General features: G+C 44.5%; 1 protein-coding gene and 1 pseudogene across 1 annotated transcript; both read right to left on the minus strand.

Moving 5' to 3' along the window:
• Nucleotides 1-4949: 4949 nt before the first annotated feature.
• On the minus strand, nt 4950-13820 carry LOC113012652 (myelin transcription factor 1-like). The gene is made up of 5 exons (XM_026152954.1): nt 13636-13820; nt 13233-13336; nt 8852-8995; nt 6772-6844; nt 4950-4963 (listed from the first exon to the last, which is right to left on the minus strand). The coding sequence occupies exons 2-5, from the start codon at nt 13263-13265 to the stop codon at nt 4950-4952; spliced, it is 264 nt and encodes an 87-aa protein (XP_026008739.1). The 5' UTR covers nt 13266-13336; nt 13636-13820.
• Nucleotides 13821-15007: 1187 nt separating this feature from the next.
• Nucleotides 15008-19475, minus strand: LOC113012653 (uncharacterized protein K02A2.6-like; annotated as a pseudogene).
• Nucleotides 19476-19602: the final 127 nt, after the last annotated feature.

Below are 19602 nucleotides of genomic sequence, written 5' to 3' on the forward strand. Positions count from 1 at the left end.
GCAGATGACACCACCGTTATTGGACTCATCTCGGACGCCCCCCTCCTGGACCCCCTGCAGTTTGCATATAGAGCCAACAGGTCTGTAGACGACGCCATCAACATGGCCCTACACTTCATCCTGCAGCATCTGGACTCCCCAGGAACCTACGCCAGGATCCTGTTTGTGGACTTCAGCTCTGCCTTCAACACCATCCTTCCAGACCATCTCCGAGACAAGCTTTCCCAGATGAATGTGCCTGATCCCATCTGCCGGTGGATCACTGACTTCCTGACGGACAGGAAGCAGCATGTGAGGCTGGGAAAGAATGTCTCGGACTCCCGGACCATCAGCACCGGCTCCCCTCAGGGCTGTGTTCTTTCTCCTCTGCTCTTCTCCCTGTACACCAACTGCTGCACCTCCACCCACCAGTCTGTCAAGCTAATCAAGTTTGCAGATGACACCACCACCCACCAGTCTGTCAAGCTAATCAAGTTTGCAGATGACACCACCGTTATTGGACTCATCTCGGACGCCCCCCTCCTGGACCCCCTGCAGTTTGCATATAGAGCCAACAGGTCTGTAGACGACGCCATCAACATGGCCCTACACTTCATCCTGCAGCATCTGGACTCCCCAGGAACCTACGCCAGGATCCTGTTTGTGGACTTCAGCTCTGCCTTCAACACCATCCTTCCAGACCATCTCCGAGACAAGCTTTCCCAGATGAATGTGCCTGATCCCATCTGCCGGTGGATCACTGACTTCCTGACGGACAGGAAGCAGCATGTGAGGCTGGGAAAGAATGTCTCGGACTCCCGGACCATCAGCACCGGCTCCCCTCAGGGTTGTGTTCTTTCTCCTCTGCTCTTCTCCCTGTACACCAACTGCTGCACCTCCACCCACCAGTCTGTCAAGCTAATCAAGTTTGCAGATGACACCACCACCCACCAGTCTGTCAAGCTAATCAAGTTTGCAGATGACACCACCGTTATTGGACTCATCTCGGACGCCCCCCTCCTGGACCCCCTGCAGTTTGCATATAGAGCCAACAGGTCTGTAGACGACGCCATCAACATGGCCCTACACTTCATCCTGCAGCATCTGGACTCCCCAGGAACCTACGCCAGGATCCTGTTTGTGGACTTCAGCTCTGCCTTCAACACCATCCTTCCAGACCATCTCCGAGACAAGCTTTCCCAGATGAATGTGCCTGATCCCATCTGCCGGTGGATCACTGACTTCCTGACGGACAGGAAGCAGCATGTGAGGCTGGGAAAGAATGTCTCGGACTCCCGGACCATCAGCACCGGCTCCCCTCAGGGCTGTGTTCTTTCTCCTCTGCTCTTCTCCCTGTACACCAACTGCTGCACCTCCACCCACCAGTCTGTCAAGCTAATCAAGTTTGCAGATGACACCACCACCCACCAGTCTGTCAAGCTAATCAAGTTTGCAGATGACACCACCGTTATTGGACTCATCTCGGACGCCCCCCTCCTGGACCCCCTGCAGTTTGCATATAGAGCCAACAGGTCTGTAGACGACGCCATCAACATGGCCCTACACTTCATCCTGCAGCATCTGGACTCCCCAGGAACCTACGCCAGGATCCTGTTTGTGGACTTCAGCTCTGCCTTCAACACCATCCTTCCAGACCATCTCCGAGACAAGCTTTCCCAGATGAATGTGCCTGATCCCATCTGCCGGTGGATCACTGACTTCCTGACGGACAGGAAGCAGCATGTGAGGCTGGGAAAGAATGTCTCGGACTCCCGGACCATCAGCACCGGCTCCCCTCAGGGTTGTGTTCTTTCTCCTCTGCTCTTCTCCCTGTACACCAACTGCTGCACCTCCACCCACCAGTCTGTCAAGCTAATCAAGTTTGCAGATGACACCACCACCCACCAGTCTGTCAAGCTAATCAAGTTTGCAGATGACACCACCGTTATTGGACTCATCTCGGACGCCCCCCTCCTGGACCCCCTGCAGTTTGCATATAGAGCCAACAGGTCTGTAGACGACGCCATCAACATGGCCCTACACTTCATCCTGCAGCATCTGGACTCCCCAGGAACCTACGCCAGGATCCTGTTTGTGGACTTCAGCTCTGCCTTCAACACCATCCTTCCAGACCATCTCCGAGACAAGCTTTCCCAGATGAATGTGCCTGATCCCATCTGCCGGTGGATCACTGACTTCCTGACGGACAGGAAGCAGCATGTGAGGCTGGGAAAGAATGTCTCGGACTCCCGGACCATCAGCACCGGCTCCCCTCAGGGCTGTGTTCTTTCTCCTCTGCTCTTCTCCCTGTACACCAACTGCTGCACCTCCACCCACCAGTCTGTCAAGCTAATCAAGTTTGCAGATGACACCACCACCCACCAGTCTGTCAAGCTAATCAAGTTTGCAGATGACACCACCGTTATTGGACTCATCTCGGACGCCCCCCTCCTGGACCCCCTGCAGTTTGCATATAGAGCCAACAGGTCTGTAGACGACGCCATCAACATGGCCCTACACTTCATCCTGCAGCATCTGGACTCCCCAGGAACCTACGCCAGGATCCTGTTTGTGGACTTCAGCTCTGCCTTCAACACCATCCTTCCAGACCATCTCCGAGACAAGCTTTCCCAGATGAATGTGCCTGATCCCATCTGCCGGTGGATCACTGACTTCCTGACGGACAGGAAGCAGCATGTGAGGCTGGGAAAGAATGTCTCGGACTCCCGGACCATCAGCACCGGCTCCCCTCAGGGCTGTGTTCTTTCTCCTCTGCTCTTCTCCCTGTACACCAACTGCTGCACCTCCACCCACCAGTCTGTCAAGCTAATCAAGTTTGCAGATGACACCACCACCCACCAGTCTGTCAAGCTAATCAAGTTTGCAGATGACACCACCGTTATTGGACTCATCTCGGACGCCCCCCTCCTGGACCCCCTGCAGTTTGCATATAGAGCCAACAGGTCTGTAGACGACGCCATCAACATGGCCCTACACTTCATCCTGCAGCATCTGGACTCCCCAGGAACCTACGCCAGGATCCTGTTTGTGGACTTCAGCTCTGCCTTCAACACCATCCTTCCAGACCATCTCCGAGACAAGCTTTCCCAGATGAATGTGCCTGATCCCATCTGCCGGTGGATCACTGACTTCCTGACGGACAGGAAGCAGCATGTGAGGCTGGGAAAGAATGTCTCGGACTCCCGGACCATCAGCACCGGCTCCCCTCAGGGCTGTGTTCTTTCTCCTCTGCTCTTCTCCCTGTACACCAACTGCTGCACCTCCACCCACCAATCTGTCAAGCTAATCAAGTTTGCAGATGACACCACCGTTATTGGACTCATCTCGGACGGGGACGAGTCTGCCTACAGGAGGGAGGTTGAACGTCTGGTGTCTTGGTGCAGCCCCCCTTCTAGCTCTCCTCTCTGCTCTCTCCTATCCTAAAGCAATGCATTATCAGGGACTGTAATATCTAGTCCTTTAACTGAATCACAATGGCTGAGTAAGGGAGGGAAGTGGAAAGGTTACACCTCACTTCTAGCTATGCTTTATATGTTAGTCAGCCCAATTCTGTGCACACTCATTCTTAATGACTAACCTCAGCCAATTGCTATTACAGTGGTTTTTTTTTCCTGCATTAAGTGACTTTACCATTAATTAATAAACGCAATATTTTAAAGTTTTTTGTAGATATCTTTGGGTATTTCACAAAAATTTACTGGGTTCTTGTGCACATGAGGAAATTCTGTCCATAGACTTCTAAATAACTGTAACTGTTTTTTCATTCATCTTTCAGATACAATGTATGCATCACACATAGAAAAATAAAATGTACAATTTGCTAAAGATAGCAGTAAGTATTCACTTTTAAATAGCACATAGTACAGTTGTGCTATCAAACAGAGTAGTCATGCTCACATGTTGTTAATGCAGGTTTTGCTTTATCCACTTAGCCTTAAAAAGCAAAAAGACACTGGTAATGGTACTCCTGGTTTACTGGGATAGGGTTCGACTCCCTGTGGTGTCCTTGCTTATGGCTATAACGGACTAATACATGCTATTGACCATTACATTTACATTAAAGTAATAAACAACCATGTCGATCCAGTTACATCTATATCGAGGGTGCTTCTGATTGATGATTAGTGCTTCGAGTTTGGTTTGTAGCTTGTAATTAGCTTTCTGGCCTGGGCAAATAAAGTCTAATAGCAAAGTGTAAAGTAGGGTTAAGTGATATGTAAAAATTTGCCAACCAACAATTTTAAGTCCAACAATCAACAATATAAGATATATATACATGCATGTGCATACTTTTTGATGGGCGGGGCAATGTAATCATGCACAGACTGATTTGAATGTTTACAACAAAGAAGTCCAAACTAATTGCCATAAAAAATAAAGTCACCAATTTAGGATTTTATTTGACTACCAAAACAGTGTGCTACTTGTGCAGATGTATAATGCAAGCAAAGGAATCAAACACGACTAACTTGCATGAGCATGTATGTGTCCACCATCCAAACATTTTTTCTAACATAGGCTCGTGCCTTTCTTTGTGTCTGTTTTGAATTTCAGTAATTGAATCGCTGCACTTCGGCACACTCTGAGGAGAGTGCAAAAAAGGTGGTGTTCAAACAGTGCTGTAATTTCTATCCTGTTAACTGCTTCTATTAGCTCCATCATTATTAGCAAACTTACTTATGGGCAAATAAATAAATCGCCCATATCATCGAATTGCAAAACCTTAGCAGACAGATGGAGAGGGATGACGTAAGAATGCACCAGCAGAACTTTATTCCTGTGGAGGCAGTGAACACAATATACAGCTGAACACTAATATTTCACCCAAAACGGGCTCTTGAGAAACTCTACAGTAACTTTTCTTTTTGTCACTCTCTGTAAACTTTAACTTCAAACTCTCACTCACTAATGTGCAAACACCACACAAAGAGAGGTTGTCCTTGTCTTCTCTACCACATTGAACCTGTGGCACAGATTATATTATGTTTCAAGGCTATTAATTAATTTGTTTTTTATTTGTTTTTATGTTTTTCACCCAATTCTTGTAGAAGCCAAAGCTGAAAGGGAAAGGAACTCCATGTGACTCGCAGACCTCTACAATGAGTACAAAAGTATACAACCTGGAAATTGCAAAAATATGTCATAATGACCAAAAAAATTCCAAATGGAACACTAAATTCTGGTTGAGGGCACATTTCTAACACAATTTTGTATATGTGTTAGGATGTTACATGAGGGAAATTACAAGGCCTAAAATATGAAACAGAATGCTGAAAGAATCACATTTTAAAGTCAAAAACATGCAAAAATGTTTGCATTGATCCCTGACATTGACCATAAAAGATGAATAAAATAGGAAAACAGATCATTTGTATGGCAATATATCAAAACTCACTGTGGCACCATGGCCAAACCACTAGCTAACATTTAATCTCATTCAACAATCATTATTTTTGTCCCACTAGGTGGCGCTCTAACATTACTGGCAAATGGCATATCAAATATTTCTGAGCTTGACTCTCGACTCATGCCTGCGATGTTTGGGAGAGATTGGACATTTTGTTTTGGAGTGACAGCAGATTACTGCTTTTTGGCGAGTGATTCAAACTCTACGTGCCGCCATGACCACCCCGTTTCCCTGAATGGAAAAAGCTTCGCAATTTTACATCACAAAGGTCTTTAGATTCTACACACTGAAGATCGGTTCAATATGATGAAATCCCTTGGAGGAGTTCGTCAAAGTATGAGGCCTGAAAAGGGGGGAAAATGTCATCAAAATTGCACATTAATTTTAAAATGGCTGACTTCCTGTTGGATTTGGGATATTGCTCCAAGAGACTTTTTTGTACATCTTGATATCTTACACAAGCTTACCAAGTGTCAGACTCATAGATGAAACACAGAGCTGGGGCTGATGTTTTGAAATATTGTAGGGGGCGCTGTGGAGCCATTTTGCGCTATTCAAGGAAAATGGTTACATAACAACAATGCCTTCATCACATTGGAGGTGTGTGCCAAATTACAAGCCTCTATAAACTTGCCAAGACCCTCAAAAGCCACTTCATCTTTCATGATGAACCGCGTTGCCACCAGGGTGCGCCGTTCAGTTTAAAGTCACAATTTTTGCACTGAAGCATCACGAGGGACTGATGGTGATATTCACCGCTTTTGAGGTGGCCACGATGAACCTGTGAAAATCAGTACAACAAAGTTAAAGCCATGACATTTCCTGTTGCCACTAGGTGGCGCTGTCCGTATTTCCGACAATGGGCATATCAATCTGTTCAGGGCAGGTCTGACATCATGCCTGTAAAGTCTGGTACTGATCAGACTGGATTTCATTGAGTTATACTAATTTGTTTCTTCATGGCGTGACATCAAAGTTCGCCATGCTGCTGGGGTCACACCCTTTCGTGAAAAGTCACAGTTTTCACTATAACCCAAGACCAACTCCTTAAGGCTTTCCTGGAGAAATTTGAGGCTGCAGATGTCACCCATCACTATACTGTACCCCAAAGTGTAAAACATGACATTTCCTGTTCCCACTAGGTGGCGCTGTCCTTGATGTCAAATATGGCAGTTGAAATATGTTCAGGGGTGGAGCCTTATCATATGTGTGCTCTTTGGTCCAGATCGGAACATGTATGACAGAATGAGAGGCAATAAGATTTTCATGGCGAGTCATCAAAATTCGCCATGGCGCCACGGCCTCATACTATTGTGAAAACTCAAAAGCTCCGCAATTTAACATGGCACAAGGGTGTAGTTGACACTGTTTGTTGGTAAACATGTGGGTCAGGGTGTCCACATAGCTGTCAAAGTTCTGCTCTGATAGTGGCTCCTGCTAAAGACACGCACGTCAAGAGAATAAAAAGGTGTAACACCCAAAACAGTGCTAGTACACAATACTACTCACATGTTTTATCTCTTAAATGTACAGTGGGGCAAAAAAGTATTTAGTCAGCCACCGATTGTGCAAGTTCCCCCACTTAAAATGATGACAGAGGTCAGTAATTTGCACCAGAGGTACACTTCAACTGTGAGAGCTAGAATGTGAAAAAAAAATCCATGAATCCACATGGTAGGATTTGTAAAGAATTTATTCGTAAATTAGGGTGGAAAATAAGTATTTGGTCACCTCAAACAAGGAAAATCTCTGGCTCTCACAGACCTGTAACGTCTTCTGTAAGAAGCTTTTCTGTCCCCCAATCGTTACCTGTATGAATGGCACCTGTTTGAACTCATCATCTGTATAAAAGACACCTGTCCACAGCCTCAAACAGTCAGACTCCAAACTCCGCCATGGCCAAGACCAAAGAGCTTTCGAAGGACACCAGGAAAAGTATTGTAGACCTGCACCAGACTGGGAAGAGTGAATCTACAATAGGCAAGCAGCTTGGTGTGAAAAAAATCAACTATGGGAGCAATCATCAGAAAATGGAAGACATACAAGACCACTGATAATCTCCCTCGATCTGGGGCTCCACGCAAGATCTCATCCCGTGGGGTCAAAATGAGAGCGGTGAGCAAAGATCCCAGAACCACACGGGGGGACCTGGTGAATGACCTGCAGAGAGCTGGGACCAAAGTAACAAAGGTCACCATCAGTAACACACTACAACGGCAGGGAATCAAATCCCGCAGTGCCAGACGTGTTCCGCTGCTGAAGCCAGTGCATGTCCAGGCCCGTCTGAAGTTTGCCAGAGAGCACATGGATGATACAGCAGAGGATTGGGAGAATGTCATGTGGTCAGATGAAACCAAAGTAGAACTTTTTGGTCGTGTTTGGAGGAAGAAGAATACTGAGTTGCATCCCAAGAACACCATACCTACTATGAAGCATGGGGGTGGAAACATCATGCTATGGGGCTGTTTTTCTGCCAAGGGGACAGGACGACTGATCCGTGTTAAGGACAGAATGAATGGGGCCATGTATCGTGAGATTTTGAGCCAAAACCTCCTTCCATCAGTGAGAACTTTGAAGATGAAACGAGGCTGGGTCTTCCAACATGACAATGATCCAAAACACACCGCCCGGGCAACAAAGGAGTGGCTCCGTAAGAAGCATTTGAAAGTCCTGGAGTGGCCTAGCCAGTCTCCAGACCTCAACCCCATAGAAAATCTGTGGCGGGAGTTGAAAGTCCGTGTTGCTCGGCGACAGCCCCAAAACATCACTGCTCTCGAGAAGATCTGCATGGAGGAATGGGCCAAAATACCAGCTACTGTGTGTGCAAACCTGGTAAAGACCTATAGTAAACGTTTGACCTCTGTTATTGCCAACAAAGGTTATGTTACAAAGTATTGAGTTGTATTTTTGTTATTGACCAAATACTTATTTTCCACCCTGATTTACGAATAAATTCTTTACAAATCCTACCATGTGGATTCATGGATATTTTTTTTTTTCACATTCTGTCTCTCACAGTTGAAGTGTACCTCTGGTGCAAATTACTGACCTCTGTCATCATTTTAGGTGGGGGAACTTGCACAATCGGTGGCTGACTAAATACTTTTTTGCCCCACTGTATGCTATCATTAGTTTTCTTTGAGAGAGACACTTGCATGGGGTTTAAGTTATCAGCTGCTTTAAGCTGACTGTTCTGTTGTACTATGAAGCTATGCTGTAAAAAATATTCATCGCACAGGGTTGCTTACTGACAAACATTTGATTTGGGTAAAAATGCTAATTTGGAAAAAATGAAAGAAAGGCTATTTGATCTTACTCTATAAATCTTTTCAGACTAAAGTCTTCAAGGGGTTGAACCCAAGTTGAATTTCAAGTGAAATGTTTAAAGCTGCTGAAATGAGGAAGATGCTCAGGTCTCTTTTCTTAAAAAGCAGTAATGCTTACCATGGTAGGCAGGCTGATGTTGGCTAGGCTCCGGATCAAAGCCTGACTAAGGCCAGATAGCTCCAGGAACAAGGCCTCATTCCTTTCTTCTATCTGTTTGTTCTCCTCCTCCATGCTCTTCAGGTTCTTCTCCATAGAAGAAATCTAAAGCAGAGAAGGACGCAACACATTCTTGAAGTAGCACCACCGACAGCTCGAAAACTACAAACTCAATTCCAAAACTACTGGGATGCTTGTAAAATAGAAATGAAAACAGAATGTAATGACTGGCATAAACCCATATGTTATTCACAGCATATTCATAGCTTCTTTGTTGGTTGAATGGATGGAAATGTGTTTACAGACAGTGAAACTGGGTCCGCTGTCATAGACCGGCGAGCCTGGAAGTCATTCTTGCGAATGCCTGTTTTGTGGGTGCCGGGAAAAGCGGTGTTCAAAGACATTTTTCTGGTGCTCAGTGTGAGCTGTGACAGCGTTTAAAATGCAGTTTTCTTGAAATTATGCAAGGACCTCCCCATGGTTCTCTCATCCAATTATTTTCAACTCCTGTCACCCAATCAAAGAAGAAGTAGTGCAAACAACACAAATTCATCACCTGCTAAGTGACTGCTTATGTTTATCTGTTCTGTACCAATCCTTGTCACAGTTTTTACTTGTATACTAATCCCACTATGCATTTTGATGTCTTTAAAGCATAATCAAGCAAACAAACGACAGAATGCTCTGGTGATCTTAACTTTTATCAAAATAGTTTTGCTCCATTTAAAGTAATGCCACTGTATAATAACCCTCAATTTTAATAATATTATTCACAGCGCCTCAAGAATATTTTTGCCCTTTCAACATGCATGTGTAAAAACCTGATATGCAGTTTGGAATTAGACCTTTATGTATATATATGTACTCACATGTTAACTAAACAAAAGAGTTTGAATTTAGAGATGCCATGTGTTTGTTTGGATGTTTTCTGAACTATGATGTCAATAAGTAATTTAAAGAACAGAAAATGGGGTGGCTGTAGCTCAGGAGGGAGAGCAGGCCATCTGCTGATCAGAAGGTTGGTGTTTTGATCCCTGGCTCCCCTTACTCTGCACGCCAAATATCCTTGGGCAAGATATCAACCCCAAGTTGCTCTAATTAAAATTGCATTCATCGAAGTGAGAATGTGTGTGAATGGTAGTTAGTAAGCATGCTTGTGTAAATGGGTGTGAATGGGTGAATGTGTCATGTTGTATAAAGCGCTTTGAGTACTCTGGGAGAGTAGAAAAGCGCTATGTAAGAATCAGTCCATGTAACATTTACTATTAAACTGGAGATGCCCTTCTCAGTGTTATCAGAGTACTCTGGAAGTCTTACATGAATTTAGAACTTAATACCAGAGGGTGTGACATAACAGCATTGTATGTCACATAACTAGCAGACCTGTAATGTCCTGAAGTTATAAAAAAGAAATAATCCACGTACCTTGGTTGTGGCTTCTTTCTGATACCTGTAGATACAAATCGGCTACAGTGTCTATTATCGTGACAAAAGTATAACACACTCTATGCTCCAATGTGATGTGGTGGAGGAATACAAATACCTGGACACCCATATACACAACAGAGTGAACTAGTGTAGTATTCAGCTCATTCACCAATTACTCATAAACCAAAATAGGACAGAAGTAACAACGCAGGCTTTGGTAAATTACCTCTCGGAAAAAAGAAGTCTTGATAAGGCAAGACATTCCATTGTTTTCCCAACGGTCATATAAGTGAATTCTGCATGGATTCATTAAAAACAAACAAACAAAGCCTTGTCAAGATTTCAAGGTTGGCAGTGTAGTGGACATTAGCAAAACTGTATTTTTATAAAAGTTAAGGTCTCCAAAGCATTCTGTCGCTTGTTTGCTTGATTATGCTTTAAAGACATCAAAATGCATAGTGGGATTAGTATACAAGTAAAAACTGTGACAAGGATTGGCACAGAACAGATAAACATAAGAAATCACTTGGCAGCAAGGTGATGAATTAGGGTGGTCTGCACTTCTTCTTTGACTTTGTGACAGGAGTTGAAAATAATTGGATGAGCGAGCCATGGGAGGGCCCTGCAACCTTCTGCATTTTAAACGGCGTCATAGCTGGCACTGAGTACTGGAAAAAAATTTTTTTTCTGTCCCCGAGAATCCTGAAGCGAATGGCACTGTTTCTGAGCCATGGCACGGGCACCAGGGCAGGAGTGCTGGGAGTGAGTGCAGCCAGGACACCTGAAGTGGGAGTGTCTGCTGATTGAGGTGGGACAGGTGTTCCGCATCACTGGGGCTCCGGCACCCTCCCCGGTCCCTGAGGGACATACAGCATCCTCGTAAGGAGTCAAGTCTTTATTGAGTGAGTTGTGACACTCGCACAGAAGAGTGTCTTTGCGTCCACTGCCATAAATGGAGGTCCCGTTTGAGCCTGTTGGCATGGATCTGGCCATTTCACTGGATGCAGTTATCATTTTGTCTTAGTTCTAGTGGTTTATGCAACGTGATACCCAGAAGTAGTGCCACTGCGCACTGCAAAGAGAGTGGTGCAGGTGCTGCTTTTTCAGGTCATTTCAGTCTGTAAAATCCATGATTTGTAAGTTCATTTGAGAATGAACATAGTTGGGATCGCTGGTTAGACCCTCTGTTGATTGTAGGCCTCCATGGAATTTTCTCCCTTCAGTTACTGTTCTGCAGAAGCTACAGGGCTGCTCAACCTAATCAAATAAAACTGGGAGGAAGGTCTGAGTCCCGCTAAAAATCCAATCCATTATTATTATTATTATTATTATTATTATAAAAACGACATTCAGTATGTCCTGGACTTGTGAGCAAAGCTGCATACTTTGGTGTGATCATTTTGAGAGAATTTGCACCAGGCCCAGGAGCGGCAGCAGTGCCAGTACAACAGACAGGCTAGACTTTGGCAAATTTTCACCTGGAGATAAAGTGCTTGTTTTGCTTCATTCTTCTCGCTTGAAATTACTTGCCAATGGGCAAGGACCCTTCATGGTCACACGGCGAGTGGGGGACGTTGACTATAAAGTGATACGGTCGAACAGGGGAGGTGCCACTCAAACTTGTCACCTCAACCTCCTTAAAGCGTGAAGAGAGGCTGAAACTGATTCTCTGGTGAGCCTGGTAAAAGAGAGAGATGAGTTGGAGCTGGAGGTACCAAATTCCACCATTCCCGCCTCCCTCCATTGTGATAACCATCTCACATAGTCCCAGAAAATGGATGTTGCAGCATTGCAACAGTGTTTTGCAGATTGTTCTCCCTGCTGCCTAGCTGTATGACTCTCATAGAGCACCATTTTGAAACACAGTCTGGCGTGATGGTGCATTTACAGCCCTACAGGTTGCCTGAACATACAAATTGTTCAGAAAGAATCGGCTGAAATGCTGAAAATGGGAGTGACAGAACAGTTGCACAGTGCTTGTTGTAGGCCCATAGTTCTGGTTGTGAAGAAAGATGGGTCTATACGGTTCTGTGTCTATTACTGCAAGGGGAACAAAGTGTCATGGCTTGATGCCTACCCCATGTCCTGGGTCGACGAGCTCCTGGACTGCTTAGGCAGGCCAGTGTTATTTTTCATGACACTGGATTTAACCAAGAGGTACTGGCAGATTCCCTTGTCTGCAGAATCCAAGGAAAAGACAGTATTCTCCACTCCGTACAGTTTGTACCAATTCATCACACTTCTGTTCGGCTTGTTCAGAGCTCCGGACACAGTACTGTGGTAACACCTGGGCGAACGGAAAGCATTGTGTGTGCCAGAAACGTTAAATAAAAACTAACCAAACAGTTACAGAATGCTGTGTGGGTAAGAGTCTTTCACATATAGATGACATATTGAAAGATTTGCAATTTTACACAGAGGAACATTATTCTGGAATTGTTTCATAATTGAAAACAGATTTTTGCACAAGGTAACACTCTGTCTCTAAGATGCTCTGATTACACACAGTCATGTTACCAACCTGTGGCCAACTATTCAAATTAAGTGCAAAATGTTCCTGCAGCTGTTCTTTTCTTTCTTTTTTTTTTTTTAGTAATAATTGCTTTTCCAGCCTTTACATAGTAAAATGTCTCAGCTTAAACATCTGATATGCTTTCTGTGTTCGGGTCTGTAAAATTTGCAGAGATTCACATTTTTTTTAATGCTTTACACGGTGGCTCAACTTTTTAAGAACTTGGACTGTATAAATTATGATGTTTCCTTGGTTGTTATGGAGTTGAATGTTTTACCAGTGTTGGTAGCTGCGTAGGAAGACTGACCAATACACCATATCTGGGTGTAATGTCACATGGCAATATCTGGAATAGAACATGGGGTCCTGCTGGCTGTGCAGTGACTGAAAAGCTGCACTCACCTGAGTGTGCAGGTTTATCATGTCGGCCTCCATCTCTGAGTTGGACTCATTCAGCTCGTTGATTTCCTTATTGAGCTGCTTGATATCTTCATCATTGTCCAGCACTGAGCAAGATCAGAAATTCACTATTAGCAAAATGAATGTGAAGACACCTAATAGTCCTGCTTTGGTAGCCTGTTATTTGGATTACACTCAGCATTTAAACTATCTGATTGTAATCTGATTGTTGGGGTTTTCTCTCTGTTATAGTAGTAGTTTTACAATATAAAGTACCTTGGGGCAACTGTTGTTTTGCTTTAGTGCTATATAAATAAAATGTAACTCTCATTGGGAAGTATAGGAGCAAAAACAAATGTAACACAGGCATAATTTTGAGCAGAGAGGAAACATCACGGTTTCTTACCATCACTGGCTCTGAACTTTGCAGTGATATACTCATCTCCAGGGAACTTGGCTCTTTTCTTGTTGGCTGATGCTCTGGGACAACCTGACAGACTGAGAGAAGCAGCTGATGAGGATCAAGAGCTCTTACATTCTCACACAAGGCTGAAATAGTGGACACATGGATAAGAAGGGACACACACACACACACACACACACACACACACACACACACACACACACACCACACACACACACACACACACACGTCTTGAGCAACCCCTCATTTTTTCAGATTTTGCCAGAAAAATGGAAAATAGGTTTTTATTTAAATGTACAAACATACATGAAAATACAGCAAAAATAGAAATTGTACATTTCAAATGAGCTTTATTGTAAATATTTTGCATGGCCACCTTCATTATTTGTCAAAGAACAATTCAAAAAACCCTCATGGAACTGAGTTCTTGGGGCTGGTTAACCTTAAATTGTGGCCCACCATTGGATCCAGCCCTGGGGTCCATGGGGCCTGTGCGGGCACAGCACACAAAAATAACAGTTTTGCCGCCCTGTGGATCCACCACCCATGGATGCAAGCACTGTGGTTGGGTGCAATGTTTCTCTATAGAGACTTCAGTGCCCACAATGAAGTCTCGTTGGAGTTACCTGGTGAGGGATGATTGAGAGAAACAGCTTGCTTGATCTAATCCAGTGGTGTTTTGTTATTGGAAATCTGTGCTAGGCATGGGTTGGTGAAAACAAATGCCATGTTCAAGCATAACATTGAACTTACCAGAGCACCTTAGGTTAATGATGGACATTGTTATTAGATTATCTGATATGAGGCCATATATCAAATCAAAATATTATATATATATATATACATATACATATACACACACATATATATATATATATATATATATTGTTGCATCTTCAAAAAATAAAAATACAATAACTGAGCCTTATCGTTGCACTGGTTTACTGAACCTTACTTTCAGGGCATGTACAGAACATGAGCATCCATTTTCTACTGCCTCCTACAGGACACACTCTTCTTCCACTTCCTTACACATTAATGTAACACAGAACTAATACTGCCTCTCCTGGCATTACCATTGTAACAACACATTCATTCTGTTTCTTTCAGAAGATTAACAGGAACTTAGGATGTAGGTATCTATGAATAATAACTATTATGTATACTCATATATTTATATAACCACTTATTTCTTGCGATACCACATCTCCTCCCCCCTTAAGTCAACAACTCCCTTGACTTACAAAATAACTGTTTATCTAAAGAATGCTTAACAAACAATCAACATGTAATTAAGGTAACCATACAACCATACAACTGTACATAGGTTTCCATGTTTCTCTTTTTTTTTTTTTCTAACTAGGAAGGTACGTCCTTCCTGTGAGATCAGAGCGCATTGTTGCTCTATTTCTGGAAGATCTCACACTACCTAACAAAGTCCTTTAAAGTCTCTGGTGGACGTCTCTCTCTCTGGGAACGTCGCAACACGGGTGTCCCTGAGGAGTCTCCGGGAGCTGGAGTCTCCGGAGCATAAGGCAACTCCATTGCCGGAGGTTGTGGCGATGTGTCCAACTCTGATGGCAAGCAGCACTCAGGCACTGATTCTTTGTCAAGCAATGGCTCCACCTCCCTGTCTGGTGTACTGGGAACAGTGTCAGCCACTCTTGCTCTCACCTGATCCACATGCCGCTTCACAGTTTGACCTGATCCAATGGTAACAATGTAAGACACTGGACCCGATGCTCTCACAATGACTGCGGGAATCCACTTCGGGCCATAGGAGTAGTTTCTGATGAAGACCTTGTCTCCTGGTGTGAAACTTCTCAGTCTTTTCTTGGTGTCATGATTTTCTTTCTGTTTCGATTGTTTGTGCTGCACTTTTGTTTTCACATCAGGCATGAGCAAGTCCAAAACTGATCTGAGTCTCCGTGACATCATCAACTCTGCAGGTGATAAACCAGTAGTGGCATGCGGTGTGATGCGATAACTGAACAGAAATCGGGACAGTCTGGTTTGCAAGGTATCACCTTTGACTTTCTTCATCCCCTCCTTAAAGGTCTGGACCGCCCTCTCAGCCAGCCCATTTGAAGAAGGGTGGAAAGGTGCTGATCTTACATGGTCAATTCCATTCTGCTTCATGAATGACTCAAATTCAGCACTTGTGAAACATGTTCCGTTGTCTGAAACTAACATTTTAGGTAGTCCAAACACACTGAAACTCTGGCGCAGTTTCTCTATAGTTACCTGTGATGTAGAGGATTTCACAGGGTAAATGTCCATCCACTTGGAATGAGCATCCACAATGATTAGAAACATCTCCCCGAGGAAAGGCCCTGCATAGTCCACATGGATTCTGGACCATGGTGACTCCGGCCACTCCCAAGGGTGTAATGGTGCAGTAGGTGGTGACTTGGAGTGTTTCTGACACTCCTCACATGCCTGCACTTCTCTTTCAATGTTCTCATCCATCCCTGGCCACCATACATACGACCTTGCCAAGCCTTTCATCTTCGACATGCCTGTATGAGTCTGGTGCAGGAGTTTCAATATTTTGTCTCGGCCTTTGGTGGGAATAATTACTCGGGCTCCCCAGAGCACGCAACCATCCCTCACACTCAGTTCCAGCTTTCTCTGTCGATACGGCTTTAAACAGGTGTCGGTCTCAGTTGGCCAGCCTTTTAAGGTGTACTCGTGGACTTGCGACAACAAGACATCCTTAGCTGTCCATCGTTTGATCTGTGCAGTGTCCACTAATGTGTCATCCAGTACATCCATCATCAAAACCTGCTCAGCCATCTCTCGCTCAGGTGCTGAGTCTGGTACCGGCAACCGGCTGAGCGCATCCGCGTTTTCATGATGTTTTCCTGGCTTGTACCTGATGTTGTACTCGTAAGCACTCAATGTCACGGCCCATCTTTGTACTCTTGGTGAGCCCATCTGAGGTATAGGCTTCTTTTCATTGAACAGTGAGATTAGGGGTTTATGATCTGTGTAAATCGTGAAAACTCGGCCATACAAGTATTTGTGAAATTTCTTGATGCCAAATATCACAGCTAGACCTTCTTTGTCAAGCTGAGAATACTTTTTCTCAGCAGGAGAGAGTGTGCGTGACATGAACCCCAAAGGTCTCTCGCTTCCATCCTCCATCTTATGTGACAATACGGCGCCTACGCCATATGGGGATGCATCACATGAGAGAACCAACTCACGGTCAGCAGAATAATGAACTAACACCTCTGCTGAGTTCAACAGGTTCTTAGATTTCTGGAATGCTTCCTCTTGTCTCTTTTGCCATGTCCACCGTACCTCGTGTCTCAAAAGTTCATGTAAGGGTGCCAACCGGGTTGCCAGGTTTGGAAGGAATTTGTTGTAGTAATTTAGCAAACCTAAGTATGCTTTCAGTTCAGTGACATTTGTGGGGGTAGGTGCGTCCATGATTGCTTTAACTTTCTTTTCCACTGGGTGGAGCCCCTGGGCGTCCACTATGTGCCCCAAGTACTCCACTTTCTCTTGCATGAAGGCACACTTGCACCTCTTTAACCTCAACCCAGCTTCCTCCAACCGGGTCAACACCTCATCCAGGTTCTGTAGATGGCTTACTTCATCCACTCCAGTCACTAAGATGTCATCTAAATACACTGCTACATGAGGTATCCCCTTCAAAAGACTTTCCATGGTCCTCTGGAATATTGCTGGAGCAGAGGCCACTCCAAAAGGCAATTGTTATACGTGAACAGCCCCCGAGATGTGTTTACTGTCACGTACTTTTTCGATTCGTCATCCAAGAGGATTTGCTGGTAAGCGTGGCTCATGTCTAATTTTGAGAACTGCTTACCCCCGGACAGTGTGGCAAACAAGTCCTCCATTCTGGGTATGGGGTACTGCTCCAGTGAAGCCACGGTATTTACAGTAAGCTTGTAATCCCCACACAGTCTTATTGTCCCTGTGGGCTTCAGGAGTGGCACTACTGGTGCCGCCCATTCAGCATATTTCACTGGCGAGATGATGCCTTCTTTCAACAGTCGGTCTATTTCCTCGTCGACTTTTGCTCGCATAGCAAAGGGGACAGAACGCGGACGGAAGAAGCGTGGGGTGGCATCACTTTTCACATGAATAGCAGCTTTCATTCCTTTCAGGGTGCCCAACTCCTCTTTGAACACATTTTCATGTTTACTTAACACTTGCTGAAGTGTTTTCTCTGTTGTTTTGACTTGGTGCAGCTTTCTGTTGTTAGGACTGTTTTTCATTCACCCCAGTCCAATTTAATTTCCTCGAGCCAAGCTCGACCTAGCAAGCTGGGGCCGTCGCCTTCGACCACCACCAGGGGCAGATGTTTTTTCTGCTGCTTGTATTTGACGCTGACTCGTGTTGCACCAATCACCTTAACAGGATCCCCTGTATAAGTTTCGAGCTTGATTTTGATGGGCTGCAGGCTGGGGGGCTTGCTGTCTTTCCCTGTTTCTCTGAATGTTGCTTCGTTCATGACTGTGTAGGCAACATCCAGTGTCTATTTCAAAGTTCACCTTTTTTCCATCAATTTGCATATCCACAGTGTAGGGGTCTACTCTTCTTAAGTGTACCGCACTGCCACGCCCTAACTTGAACAGTTTTCTTTTGTGCCCTTGACTGCACTTGACACAGTTCAACATAAAAGAGTCATCTTCAGAGCTATCAGTTTTGTTGTTATCTGCTTTCTCGCCCACATTGTGAGTACTGTAGTGTGAACTCTGCTTTTTTTCTTTCTTTACATATGTCGATCCATACTTTTTCTGGTTCAGTTTAGTCTTGCTTTTACAAGCTCTAGCTATGTGTCCCATTTTACCACAAGCATGACATTTTTCTTGTTTGTACTTACAGTCTGCTGCTGTGTCCTTGGTTCCTTTGCAACGATAACACTCTTTATTTTCTGCTTTAAAGGTACGACTCTCCTGTTGTCCTCTAGCGAGACTGAAACATTTTTGCTGACGCCCCTGAGGTCTGCAGATCCTGTGCATTTTTATTTGCAGTCTCCATGGCTACTGCAATTGACAGAGCCTTGTCAAAAGTGAGATCTATTTCTGACAAGAGACGTCTCTGAATTCGGTCATCCTTAATTCCGCAGACGATCCTATCTCTCAACATCTGTTGTAACGTGTTGCCATAGTTACAATCCTGTGCCAGGCGACGCAGCTCCACTACATATTCCATGACGGTTTCATTCGGCTTGCACAATTTCACTGGGCTTCGGATCGAAGTGATTTTTCATCAGAAGCACCAGCTCTTGGAAGGTTTTGTCTTTGGGCTTGGCCGGGCTGAGAAGGTTTCGCATCAAGCTGTACGTCGCTGCTCCGACGACACTTATTAATATCGCTCTTTGTTTCTCTGCATCGTCGATCCCGTTAGCTGCGAAAAACTGCTCGAGTATTTCCGTGTACTCATCCCAAGTCTGATTCTTTGGATCGAACGCTACTAGCGTACCAATTGTAGCCATTTCCGCTTCGAGGTCACTGCCTTCTATTTCCAGCCGAAAACTTTTGCATTCTTTGAAAAGCTAGCCAAACCTGTAGCCGACTCCATCACTTTATTTTCTTCTCTTTTCTTTCAGTCCGATCGCCCAAACTCCTTCCCCCTAAACGTCCTCGTCGCCAAAAAGATGTTGCATCTTCAAAAAATAAAAATACAATAACTGAGCCTTACACCGGGGTATTGTTGCACTGGTTTACTGAACCTTACTTTCAGGGCATGTACAGAACATGAGCATCCATTTTCTACTGCCTCCTACAGGACACACTCTTCTTCCACTTCCTTACACATTAATGTAACACAGAACTAATACTGCCTCTCCTGGCATTACCATTGTAACAACACATTCATTCTGTTTCTTTCAGAAGATTAACAGGAACTTAGGATGTAGGTATCTATGAATAATAACTATTATGTATACTCATATATTTATATAACCACTTATTT

This window comes from Astatotilapia calliptera, chromosome 19, assembly GCF_900246225.1.
Source record: "Astatotilapia calliptera chromosome 19, fAstCal1.2, whole genome shotgun sequence".
Lineage (NCBI taxonomy): Eukaryota > Metazoa > Chordata > Actinopteri > Cichliformes > Cichlidae > Astatotilapia > Astatotilapia calliptera.